General features: G+C 38.9%; 3 protein-coding genes across 6 annotated transcripts; 1 reads left to right on the forward strand and 2 right to left on the reverse strand.

Moving 5' to 3' along the window:
- Nucleotides 1-3,264: 3,264 nt before the first annotated feature.
- Nucleotides 3,265-5,202, forward strand: LOC141837367 (expansin-B16-like). The gene is made up of 4 exons (XM_074724781.1): nucleotides 3,265-3,415; nucleotides 3,849-4,155; nucleotides 4,303-4,432; nucleotides 4,908-5,202. The coding sequence occupies exons 1-4, from the start codon at nucleotides 3,265-3,267 to the stop codon at nucleotides 5,097-5,099; spliced, it is 780 nt and encodes a 259-aa protein (XP_074580882.1). The 3' UTR covers nucleotides 5,100-5,202.
- A 450-nt stretch (nucleotides 5,203-5,652) lies between these two features.
- LOC141838097 (putative prolyl 4-hydroxylase 3) lies at nucleotides 5,653-9,662 on the reverse strand. 4 transcript variants are annotated; one of them, XM_074725496.1, is made up of 8 exons: nucleotides 9,421-9,662; nucleotides 9,205-9,289; nucleotides 8,043-8,140; nucleotides 7,871-7,968; nucleotides 7,117-7,246; nucleotides 6,838-7,016; nucleotides 6,634-6,723; nucleotides 5,653-5,895 (listed from the first exon to the last, which is right to left on the reverse strand). In XM_074725496.1, the coding sequence occupies exons 1-7, from the start codon at nucleotides 9,606-9,608 to the stop codon at nucleotides 6,650-6,652; spliced, it is 852 nt and encodes a 283-aa protein (XP_074581597.1). In that variant the 5' UTR covers nucleotides 9,609-9,662; the 3' UTR covers nucleotides 5,653-5,895; nucleotides 6,634-6,649. The 4 variants fall into 4 exon arrangements, with proteins under 4 accessions (XP_074581597.1, XP_074581600.1, XP_074581599.1 ...); XM_074725499.1 differs by lacking the exon at nucleotides 5,653-5,895 and adding an exon at nucleotides 6,045-6,242; XM_074725498.1 differs by lacking the exon at nucleotides 5,653-5,895 and adding an exon at nucleotides 6,249-6,542.
- Nucleotides 9,663-9,900: 238 nt separating this feature from the next.
- On the reverse strand, nucleotides 9,901-11,120 carry LOC141838099 (GEM-like protein 7). Its single transcript, XM_074725500.1, has 4 exons — nucleotides 10,925-11,120; nucleotides 10,759-10,824; nucleotides 10,398-10,672; nucleotides 9,901-10,319 (listed from the first exon to the last, which is right to left on the reverse strand). Exons 1-4 carry the CDS (start codon nucleotides 11,103-11,105, stop codon nucleotides 10,143-10,145), a joined length of 699 nt encoding a protein of 232 aa, XP_074581601.1. The 5' UTR covers nucleotides 11,106-11,120; the 3' UTR covers nucleotides 9,901-10,142.
- Nucleotides 11,121-11,667: the final 547 nt, after the last annotated feature.

The following is an 11,667-nucleotide window of genomic DNA, read 5'->3' on the forward strand; positions in this document are numbered from 1 at the left end:
GAATTTTATAACTATGAGTCGTACCTAAATCTAAGCAACAATGCCCATTGCTACAACCCAAGAGGTTCGATCACAGATTGATAGTTCTAAAGATAAAACAACTGATACATTGATAGGAATAAAAAATTCCGGGCTATCTTCCTCTGTCACACATGTTCTTCGTTTCTTCCTTCGTAAATACGATGAGCTGTAGCTCTTTCTCAATATCGTCGGGCCTCCGGGCTAAAGCCCGGGTAGGACAGGACGTAGGGCACATGTTGTAAAATAACTGAACTAGTATTAGAATCTCGATACAGCCTAGCTATATTTTAAGGAAGTAGAAGGCAATGTCCCGGGGTAATGGTGCAACGGTAGGACATTTGGATTATGATTCAAGGACCTGCGGTTCGATCCTCAGATGAGACGGACTAGAATTTTTTATAAATTAAATCACTAGTCAAATACCTACATCTTACTTAATTTCGGAAAATTAAAAGGTATATTGGTACATAGGCTCCAAAAAGAAACTCAGCACGCAAGAATGATCACGGCGGCCATCCACTCTATCATTACACTTCCAATATCATTCGATTATGGGGTGGATTTATATTAAAAAATATAGTAAACATTTTTAAATAAATATATAAACTACATGAGTGATAAAATAAAATACATAAAAGCATAAAAAAAAATCAATAACATAATTATCATACAATAATAATATAATAAAAAATACAATGAAATTTATATTTCATCAGGGCTAGTACTATAAAGAGTGAGGAGAGGAATCAAACTCTTGAAACATAGTTGAGTTGGTTACGATGGGACAGACTTATTAAAGTGGACAAGGGTCGAATCTCGACGAAACCGAGGCAATGCTCTCCCTCGTTATGACCAATTGCAGCTTCTCGATTTACCTCCTCACAGATGGTCGGCGAAATCAGAGTGATCTACTAGGACTCTCCAATGGCAGTTTAATCATCGTTTTAGGTCCATCCTCTTCATCCATGATAACTAGAGAGTGCGCGCATTGGATCATTCGTTGAGCGTTAGAGTGGCTACGACAAGTCTAACATTGGTGCCCAATCTAATCTCTGATTGAGTATTGCAAACACTCCACGCGTTCTTTTCAATCTTGTCATTTTCAACTTCTTCTCCTTATTAATTGTTTTTGTTAACTCACTTGTTCGTGATCTTAGACAGAACAGATGAGAACATGTATTATGAGTAAGACTTAGCCAAAGCTCATCCACATGACAAAAGAGCTTGGCAACACACAAGAAGAGCTCCACAACATATAGGGAGAGCTCGACAACATGTAGAAAGGGCTCAACAATGTATAAGAAGAGCTCAGTGATGATCAACAAATCTCAACAATACTCATTGAGAGCTAGCTGATAAATAAGGGTCAGTTCAATAGATGGTGCCTCAATTATACAGACATTAAAGACTATTATACAGGTGATAGTCGTTATAGGTGCAAGTCATTGAAAATAGAGAAAAATAAAACAAAGGAAGCGCTAGTTACAACAGTTATAGAAAAATTATGTTGTTGTTATTAGTAATAATAGCGCCATTCAAAATAAAGACAACACATGATAATAGAAAACCTATTAATACAAGAGAAAATTTTTTTTCTTCTCTTTCGCTATAAAAAAATAATCAATTGAGTGGAAAAGGTATGCTCAATTCGTTATCATGCCTCTATTTAGACTATTGTTCTCTGTTCTACTATTTAATTCTTTCTTCAAGTTTGACTTGAATGTCGGAAGGGATTATGCTAAGTATATTTAGCCTCCCTTTTAACCTCCAATTGATTTATCTCAGAAGAACATAAGCAAAGTGTCACCGAAATGTCAATCTCATTAAGAAAGGTAGATCCGAGATTTAATCGTAGCTGACGTGGTCAAAGTCAATAAAGATGTTCTGAGAGTTCACCTATCCCTTGTGTTCAGACTTAAACAGTGTCGATATATAAATTATCAAATTTTTTATATGAATATTTATTTGATTGAGTTGATGAAAGATGTCAAATGATTGACTTAATAATAATATTTAGAATATTGGTAATTTAAGAATCAGCATAATAAAAATACATATTGAACATGTGTTCACTGTTTGAGAATGTGATTAAAATAATAATAAGAATAAATGATAAATAATCATATCATAATCTTTCTCATCAAAAACCTCATTACATTTTTATAACTATATAAAATGAAAGAATTTTTAATAACTCAGTAAATTAAATCAAAAAATTCAAAAATTTATCTTAAACAAGATTGTTTATTAAATATGTTGAAAATGATAATAAAAAATAGAATTGTTGATCGTAAATCAAAAATAAAAATGTTCAAGTTTCAAATGTTTATGAATGGTAGATTGATAGTCTTACATTATTTATAAAATATTAAAAATAAGAAGATAGTGATGTCAAATCTGTCTTTTGTATCTTTGAATACAAACAAAATATTTATAAAAAACAATCAAAGTAAATTCAAATCAAATCTGTCTTAAATGCAAACAGAATAATAAAAAAAATTCCGTTCCATGTTATTTTTTACCGTATATAATAACACTCAAAACGTCGTCTCATAACAACCAATGTTATTTATTAAAAATTTGACATGGTACGAGACATTCTTATTTCTTTCCGTTCCATCATCTGTGTCAAACTCCTCAAGAACAACAACAGTAAAAATTTTATTTTTTTAAAAGAATTTTAATAAGATTTTGGTTTTGACTTGAAGCATCGATCGATCTATTAATTGTCTGCGCAGACAAAACGAGAGCGTTATTATTCATTATTGAATCGCCGGAATCACGAGAAGTTGATGGCTCCTTTGTCCGCTTGATTCGATTCCAACGGTACCATGATCGTCTCATCTCGACCGTCTGTTTTCGCCGCTGCGGCGCCAGGCCGTCGGATCGAGGAAGCTCGCCGTTAGTTCCGTTGCGGCTCTCGCAACAGTGGAACTCCACCCATGTGACAGTGTCACTTTCGTCATTTACTGCGACTCCGAGGGCATTGTCGTCCGTCGTCGTTTATTAAAATGAGTAACGTTGGTGTTCGGTGTCCTTTCCGGCGGCGTATTGAAATGGCCGAAATAGCCTCACTGAATGATTTTTCGAATTTAAAGAAAAGGGCAAGCCAGTAATTTCCTATCAGAAGTGCAAGTAAAGTGCGATAGTAATACGATTAATTATCGAGTAAAAATTTAGTTCCGATTTTGCCCCTTCATTTTGTCTATATAACAATTAACGAGAAAGAGAGAGGGAGGAAGGATGGCTTCTTCTTCTTCCTTCTTCTACTCCTTCCTCGTGCTCTCGGCGTTGGGTTTGCTCCGCCGCCTCGACGGCGGCGCTGCGTTCGACCCGCATTGGTACCCTGCAACCGCCACTTGGTACGGCAGCCCGGACGGCGACGGTAGTGACGGTGAGCCCCTCCCCTCGATTCCCTCTTCCAGAGTTATACATAAATTGCAGAAAGCTAGTAGTGATTTTTTTTTTTTTGCGTGATTCGGATTCTCGCAAACTCGCCGGATAGCTCGCTGCCGAGCTCAGCCGGCGGGGTCGATTCCCTCTGATGCCCGTCGGATTGAGATCGGACGGCTAGGGTGGTTCGTTATATGCGAGCTCTGTAGACTTGCGGCCGTTGCCATGTTCCTGGAACAGGGAAGAGTGCGGGAGTGGAAAATCTCAGTTTGCCGCCCAAGAATTTTGTAAAATTTGCATTTCATCTTCTAATAGTTTAATATTCCTGAAAGAAGATGAATTAAATTTTATGATAAAACTTTAATGGGCAAATTGAAATTTTCCTCGTATGAGCAAAGTTAGTTATAATGATTAGGGTTGTAAATTAATGGCAGGCGGGGCGTGTGGGTACGGGACGCTGGTCGACGTGCGGCCGATGCGGGCGCGGGTGGGAGCGGTGAGCCCGGTGCTGTTCAAGGGCGGCGAGGGATGCGGCGCCTGTTACAAGGTACGCTGCCTCGACGCTGCCATCTGCTCCCTCCGCCCCGTCACCGTCATCGTCACCGACGAGTGCCCCGGCGGTTACTGCGCCGCCGGCCGCACCCACTTCGACCTCAGCGGCGCCGCCTTCGGCCGCATGGCCGTCGCCGGTGAGGCCGCTCAGCTACGCAACCGCGGCGAGATCTCTGTCATCTTCCGAAGGTAGTCATTATGCGCATTTCACAAATTACATCCTCATCTATGCTAAAAGTTTCCCTTTTCATGAAAAACGCTATCCAAAGTAAGCAATCCTTTGGTTTGATTCTCAATCAGAACAAATATTTAACTGGGAAGAGTTGATTTTTACAGGACTCCATGCAAGTATCCTGGGAAGAACATTACCTTCTATGTAAATGAAGGTTCCACAAACTATTGGCTATCTCTTCTCGTGGAGTTTGAGGATGCTGATGGAGATATTGGATCCATGAACATCAAACAAGTAAACTTTCCCTTCTCACTCGGCTTCTTTTCTTCGATATGAAGAGAATAGATACTGTCAGCTTTGATTTGTCTTAAAAACCTAACTTTGTTCTTGGTGATATTTCATCAATGACTATTCTGCAAATCTATGAGACACTGTTCATTAAAGAATCATTTCCTTTTGTAACTATCATTTTTCTGTCCATATCAGAGCTCTACATGTTGCTTTAACGAACATTTGGTATTTTACTGCCTAACATTAACTAGAACTTTTTCAGGAAGATTAGTCTCCTTTTTGTGTCCTTAAAGTTGATCTCTTTTACTTCAAAGTCATTGTCAAAGACCAAACTGAAAAGCCTAAATTCTTCATCATGCCTAAAATCTCGCAGGAAACTCAGTGTATTGATTGATTGGTCATTTAATTCAAAAGGTTAAACTTTTAGTAAAGAACTCAGCTTGCAATATGGATTTCAACAAACTAGCAAATCTTGCAGGCAAATTCTGTGGAGTGGCAAGAGATGCAGCACGTGTGGGGAGCAACTTGGTGCATCACTGGGGGGCCTCTGCAGGGCCCCTTCTCAGTAAAGCTCACCACACTGACCTCTCAAAAGACCCTCTCAGCAAGAGATGTGATCCCAAGGAACTGGTCTCCCAAGGCCACCTACGCTTCTCGTCTCAACTTCTGATGGATATTACTTTACTGTGTTCTGAGTGTGTAAATGTTGTAGCCCTCCCCAAAGGGAAGAGTGAGCTCCTTATTTACCTTTGTGTGCCCATTAAATTGTAGATCCCAACATGAAATGGATGGGGTCCAAGGATGAATGCTAAGTGTAATAAATTCTGACGACAGTTAAAACTGGTTGGAGTAAGAGAAGACTTGAGCTGTTCTTCATCGTTGACTATATTGATTGCAGCTGCGACTCCATTGGCTTCACAAACTGGGATCACGTGCATGCTGTTAGATTCTTGCCTGTGTTAGACATGTGAGGAAAGTAAGAGACTGATTGGTGCAGTGGGGACTGTTTGTGCTTGATTTGACACTTTAGAAGTAGTTTCGGCTCATGAAATATGGTAAGTAATATCTTTTTAGTTTCCCATGAATTGTGGAAAACAATAACTTATCACCAATTCAACCGATTATGATAAACATTTATTAAAGAAATAATCAAATCAACCAATTCTATTGTTGACAAGTTTTATGGATTTGAGCAATCCCAGGCCCAGCCAATCCAACTTAGAAGCTTGAAGCGGCAGATCTTATTGTCAAAATATTGTTGGAAAACTGAACACTATCAAGTTCGACTCATAACATCTACACGGTATTGAATGTGTAGTTTTGACATGACTTACAAAAATGAGGGAGAAATGGAGTAAAGAGCTGAATTATGTTTCCATGAACTCCAACTGTCAACATGCGTGCCGATCTCTATCCGATGCTAAATTGATCTCTCTCGACGTTAAACATGAAGTATGAAGTAGAAACTGCTTGACATCATTCAGTAAACATGTAAAAAAAAATTGAAAAGTAAATTTTTCTACAACAAAGGTAAGCAAAGCTAAAAATCATCAGACAGCTTTTTTTGATAAAAATGAATAAGCGTTTTCCTCATAACTTGCCATTTATCCTTGCAAGGAGAGATGCAACCTCTTGATTTTTTTATTATCAACAATGAAGTGTGTACACGTAAAAAATAATAATAAAAAGGTGTCTCTTCTAAATTACAGTTAAACTCTACATTCATCATCTAGGTTATATAGATATGTTTAGCAGTTGGAAGAAAGAGCAACTTTACAGCATGAAGTTCTGATTCCACTATTAATTAGGTTGCCTAGCATAACATTCACAAGAATACAGATTAGAGAACAGAGCTATATATAGATAGGTCTCTATCGTGAATATTCAGTTGATTATTTATGCATCCATCTAATTGGTGGAATTGTGATTAACTGTGGCCAAAATATCACAAGGACCACAAAATAATGCCAGCATAAGGCATGTGTAGCTTGCTTGATTTTATCCATCCATCTAATTGACAGAATTGTAATTAACGGTGGCCAAAATGTTGCAAGGACCACACAGTTATGCCAGCATTAAGTCGTAAAACTGCATTTCTGCTCAGCTCTTTTTTCTTCCTAATAGAATAAAAGATGATGATTATGTTGCTTTCAGAAGGCTACAGTAGAATTTCTCAAGCCAAGGAGGATAAGGAATTAAAGTACCTTCTCAGCAAAGTAACTAAGTTCTATATTCATGAACACGCATCCATTTCGTAGCAGACCATTTATTTCCTGCAATAACAGGGCATCCACCTGCAACAAGTTCAATTAGTAGCTAAGAATGTTAATTTTTGTGCAAACAGATACGATGAAAATAACTATCTTAGTGGGGGTGTATGTGTATCCCTAAAAATATAGAAAATATACCATGTAAACTAGATGGATCGAGGGAGGCATCCGGCTTCATACTCCAGAAGAGTAAAGCATCACCCATCTTTGGTTTAACAGAAAGGCCTTTCTTTGCACATTCTGATAACTCTGGTGAAGAACTTCCGTTGAATTTTGCAGAAGGAAACACAGTTTCACCACCTTCCTCTACATCAGAACTGATCAAGAAAAATTGCAACATTGAGGTTAAGGTCACAAAAGATGTTACTCTTTGAAAAATATGACCAGCCTCTTAAAGCAATATAGGGTGACTCTTACAGGTACATGAGAAGTGTAGCTATTCGCTGACCACCATTCTTAGTGTTGAATTCATCCATGAAGTAATCAAAGTGAGGTTCATATTTCTGACCAACTTCGTAATGGAGAACCTGAAGACCCTCTCCATGCTCTGAATTAAGGAACAAAACCAAATCTTAGCTGTGTAAAAACATCTACAGAGTAGACTGAAGAAAAACTGCCACTAGAATAGATGCGTAATTCATCTTTGATAGGAGAATAGTGGCATGATGACTGATTATATTAGTAAGATACTCATATAAACCAACATAGAGGGTGCAAAGGTCAGTAAATTGAAACTGATGTAAACCCAGCATTCTTCTACGCAAAGAAATTTACTAGAAGAAAATTGAATGAATGACCCAAAAATTGAAATATAGTTAAAATAACAATTTTTAAAATCAAGCACTAAGAGAGTAAAGTTGTGAGTTTGTTCGGGAAAAAGTGTGAATTCAGATATACTGTGTAACCAGTAAATACACATATGAAAGCAGACTCAAGATGTAAGAAGATACCAAATTGCAATAAAAAGTCAAGATAACTTTTTTTTTTGAAATCTAATTATAATTCACACAATATGGACAAATTAAGAGGAGTAAAGGTCTGATATATGTTGGGCATTTGCAGATAGCAACACAGAAAAATAATTTTGTGTAAACCAGAATCTAACACATCCTGAAATACTATAAACCAACAGGCATAATTCTTCAGTTCATATAACATACTAAATACACACCCATCGGTATGAAGGAAAAGTCTGCTATTCTTTTCTCAATTGTTCGGATGATTTTGTCTTGTCCTCTTCTAAGAAACATGCCAGCACTTGTCCGCACCCTGGAAGACATTGTTACACTTTAAGATGATTAACTAGCAGGCAGATGACAAAAGAGAGCCAGTGAAATATAAACCTGCTGTCTTTACTCCGACCTGTCACACTATCTACAACTGTTGACTTCTGCATGTGAGGCTTTGCTAATTCAATGAGGTACTCACACTCTTTCTGGGACTGATTAGCACATATATAACAGCTATTATCACTTATAAAAGACATGAATAACATTAAAAACCATGCAGACAATATAACATGCGTAGGTGACTAGGCAGCACTTGAGAGAAAATAAATGTGGTCATAGGAACAAATAACAGGATGATAACAATTAAAGAAGCTAAGATTTGTCTCTCGAACCCATGTTATCATTTTTGAACCCATGTTATCATATCTTCATGGCGGATGGAGCAATAAGTGTACACCGCAACTTTCTTATGCTACTCAAGCCAAAATGGTAGCAAAGTACGCACAATAATGTAAAATGATGAGGGTTTGATGTTGCCATTTTAGATATCGATACCGCCACAAAGAAAAAAATCAAAATAGAAAGGACAAAGAACGTCAAAAACTTTCATCAAGAAAGACCTAATAGATTGGGCATGAGATGGAAAATGTAGAACTTAGGACTTCAAAGTACTGTAAACTAGATGATTAAAGGACTTAAAAATAATGTAAATTTGATGATTAAAGGTCAAAGTGTAAAAATGATTAGTTCTTTGATGGTACAAATTTTCAGGTATTTCCACCTTAGCAACTAAACTTGTGCTGATGGATTTCTTGCAGATAGGTTGCCAATTTTGGTTGAGGAATCCTTTGATCAAACAGTTGAGCAAACAAGCATTGAGACTCTGAAAAAGATGGCCTGAAGCACTCCAGCAGACCTTGAAATCACCCGACTTACAAACATCGAAACTATGAAAAAAAAGAAACAACCAAGATCTCATTTTCAAATACATTAGACACTCTCTTCAGGTGACTATCCTACTTCCCATAATTGTCTTTCGTTAAACAGCCTATTTCTCCACAAGGATTCACAGGCGAATGCACTGTGACTCATTTGCCGAAAACATTAGGCAAATTTTTCAGAAGAGAGGCGATAACTGGAGGGAATTTCACCATTATTCAGATCCATAAATGAGGCTAATACATCCCACAGAGTAAACTAGAGAATCAAGAAGAATAAGCCAATTTGAAAGGGAGGAAGCAACATAAACGCATAAAAGAAGAGAATGGGAACCAACCATAAAATTGTGATACAGAAACGCCCTGGGTTCCCACGAGATCACCTCCGTCCACTGATTCTCTCCGTGCTCCACTGCATTCTTCCTGCAAAACCCAGAAACACAATCACTAGCGTTGAAGCGGGAACCCACGGGATCCAAGGCGAACGCCTACAGATGACAGATCCGATCGATCTGACTACAGTAACACCACCATGAAACAAGAGCTCAACGTACTTCTCCCGGATGGATCTCCGAGGACCGTGCTTGGCGGGACCGTCGGAATCAACAGGGAGGGAGAAGATCCCGAGAGCGAGGAGCATGAGGAGGACCACCGAGACAGTGAGTAGCGCAGCCAGGATGAGGGTGAAGGGGGAGGATCTCCGGCCAGGGAGCATCCGGGAGTGCCGCGGAGGCCTCGCCATTGTCGCCGTCGCGGTGCGCAGCTGCGGCCTGTGAGAAATCGCAGAGCCAGAGAGACAACGAGGAAAAGTCGGTCAACGTGTACGATTTTTCTCTGTGGCTTGCCGCAGAATTATTAAATAAAAAATACTAAATGCACATATTCTTTTTCCCTTTTCTTTAAAAAATTATTTTTAAAATTATATTGGATTATATTTATTTTTAAGTATAATTCAACTTGTATAATTAGAAAACAAGGAAACAATTTATTTATTATTAATAAATATTTTAGTTATGTTTGTTCCATAATGCTTCCAATTTGATAATTGTTTGATTTCAGAAACAAAAGCTTAATTCACCATCAACATCTACAATCGTATACAATTCTATTATACAACTCCAAGCTGGTTTCTACTTGTTTTCTAACTCTTATCGTAGAAACAAAGAGAAACAATAACAAATGGCTTTTCTTCTACATACACAGAACTCTGCTCCCAAGAAGACATCAAGCAATCTCACTACTTACACACCGAGACACTGTAATTAATCTTAGAGGCTTATTGTTGAGCTGAGATTGCCTGCTTCAAGTACCTGAAGGCTCTCTCGCAGCTCACAAAGCCCATGAACCAAAACTCAAACTCATCCTCCGTCACTATCTGAACATACTTGTGCCTTGGCTTCCTTGTGTCCTCGCTTGGTTGTGCTACCTTTATATTTATCAACGGAATCAAAACCTGTAGCACAAGAACATTGTTAAACCGCCACTCGCATGAATTAAAGCGTTGTGAGAAGAAGTTTAGGAATTTGATTACCTTGTATGGCACCTTCGCCAGGTCTCCTTTAGGAGAAGTTAGCTTGAGTGACTGGTCGCTGCGGAATGCAATCTTCTCACTGGAGATGAAGAGCATCCCTGCGATAGGACCTGCCGTGGTGGATAAGTAGCACTGGAAGGATTTCAGTAACTTCTCGCCTTCGCCCACGGCAAAAGCCCGTCGGAAGTCGCTCTCGAGGCCACCGGCTTGGAGAATCCTTGTTCCCATGCTCAACTTGCCCTTCATGGTTTCAGAGATCCTAGGGCCCAAGGTCACTGCATCCAAAGCATTGCAGACTAATTTATTCAATGTGTCATAAAACTAATTCCTTGAGTCTCCAAGATATGGTAGCATAAAATACCATGTCCTCTCAGGCCTTGTGCTTTTTCTCCAGCCTTGCTTATCCAGTCAACGATTGAATCCTTTTCTGCAATCAGAAATGAACGAGAAATATGAGTTAGAAAACAGCGTACGTACAGTATACGAAGATATATAGAACTAAGATCAAACTGCAGTAGAATCATTACTTTGTTTGGAGTGGGAAGAATTGGATTTGAGGAACTGGGCAGCTGGCTCAGAATCAGAAGCATGAATTAGGCGGTCTTGGATTACAGGAAACCCAATTACTTGGTCGTGGCTTAGGCTGTCCATACTGGGAAGAAGTCTGGTGTTTGTTGAGGTTTCTTTGCTGCTCTCTGGATTGTCCATTGCCGCAACTAAGGCTGCCCCTTTTATAAGGTGGTAGCAGCAGTGGGTTTCAGAATCAGCAATTTATCTTGTAGTTATCATTATCTCATCAGGATTAAAGGACTGTAGCTAATGGATGGTCCAAACCTACTTTTTTGCGACTAACTTTCCACCGAAATCTGCCATCAGATACACTTGGCCACTGTTTACCGAAGTATTCCATGATGAAGGCTTGATTAGTTGGCAAAAATTGACCTTGGATTCTGTCTGAGTCATGCTTAACAACGCCGGTGCATATCTAACATCATGAGAATTCTTATTTTCTTTACGTAGTTTGAAAGGCTGTGCGTTACTTATTCGTTCGGCTTGCTCAGCACTGAGTCAGAAACCTCCCGTTCTTAATCAGTCCGCAATCAGGTCATTAAATGAATCTTGAGGAAGCGGTGCGATCCGTGGTGGAGGAGTCGTCAGCGTCCCATCACACGTATCGCTGAGTCAGCACGTCGTTGCGCCATTAATGAGCAAGGGCAGCTGCGGGAGAAGTTTCTTTCACACAGATAACTGTCCTTGTCCAATACCATCT

The sequence above is a fragment of the Curcuma longa genome, chromosome 11 (assembly GCF_044706935.1).
Source record: "Curcuma longa cultivar G26 ecotype Majalengka, Jawa Barat chromosome 11, ITB_CL_G26_1.1, whole genome shotgun sequence".
NCBI lineage: Eukaryota > Viridiplantae > Streptophyta > Magnoliopsida > Zingiberales > Zingiberaceae > Curcuma > Curcuma longa.

Excerpts from the sequence above, each read along its gene's own strand:
- LOC141837367 (XM_074724781.1), top strand. The coding sequence starts at position 3,265 with ATGGCTTCTTCTTCTTCCTTCTTCTACTCCTTCCTCGTGCTCTCGGCG. Across the intron at positions 3,416-3,848 it reads GGACGGCGACGGTAGTGACG|GCGGGGCGTGTGGGTACGGG; the intron begins GTGAGCCCCTCC and ends AATTAATGGCAG. Across the intron at positions 4,433-4,907 it reads GATCCATGAACATCAAACAA|GCAAATTCTGTGGAGTGGCA; the intron begins GTAAACTTTCCC and ends CAAATCTTGCAG.
- LOC141838097 (XM_074725496.1), bottom strand. The coding sequence starts at position 9,608 with ATGGCGAGGCCTCCGCGGCACTCCCGGATGCTCCCTGGCCGGAGATCC. Across the intron at positions 8,141-9,204 it reads TTCTGTATCACAATTTTATG|TCCCAGAAAGAGTGTGAGTA; the intron begins GTTGGTTCCCAT and ends TGTGCTAATCAG. Across the intron at positions 7,017-7,116 it reads GCTACACTTCTCATGTACCT|TTCTGATGTAGAGGAAGGTG; the intron begins GTAAGAGTCACC and ends TTTCTTGATCAG.
- LOC141838099 (XM_074725500.1), bottom strand. The coding sequence starts at position 11,105 with ATGGACAATCCAGAGAGCAGCAAAGAAACCTCAACAAACACCAGACTT. Across the intron at positions 10,825-10,924 it reads TTCTTCCCACTCCAAACAAA|AAAAGGATTCAATCGTTGAC; the intron begins GTAATGATTCTA and ends TTCTGATTGCAG. Across the intron at positions 10,320-10,397 it reads TGGCGAAGGTGCCATACAAG|GTTTTGATTCCGTTGATAAA; the intron begins GTAATCAAATTC and ends CTTGTGCTACAG.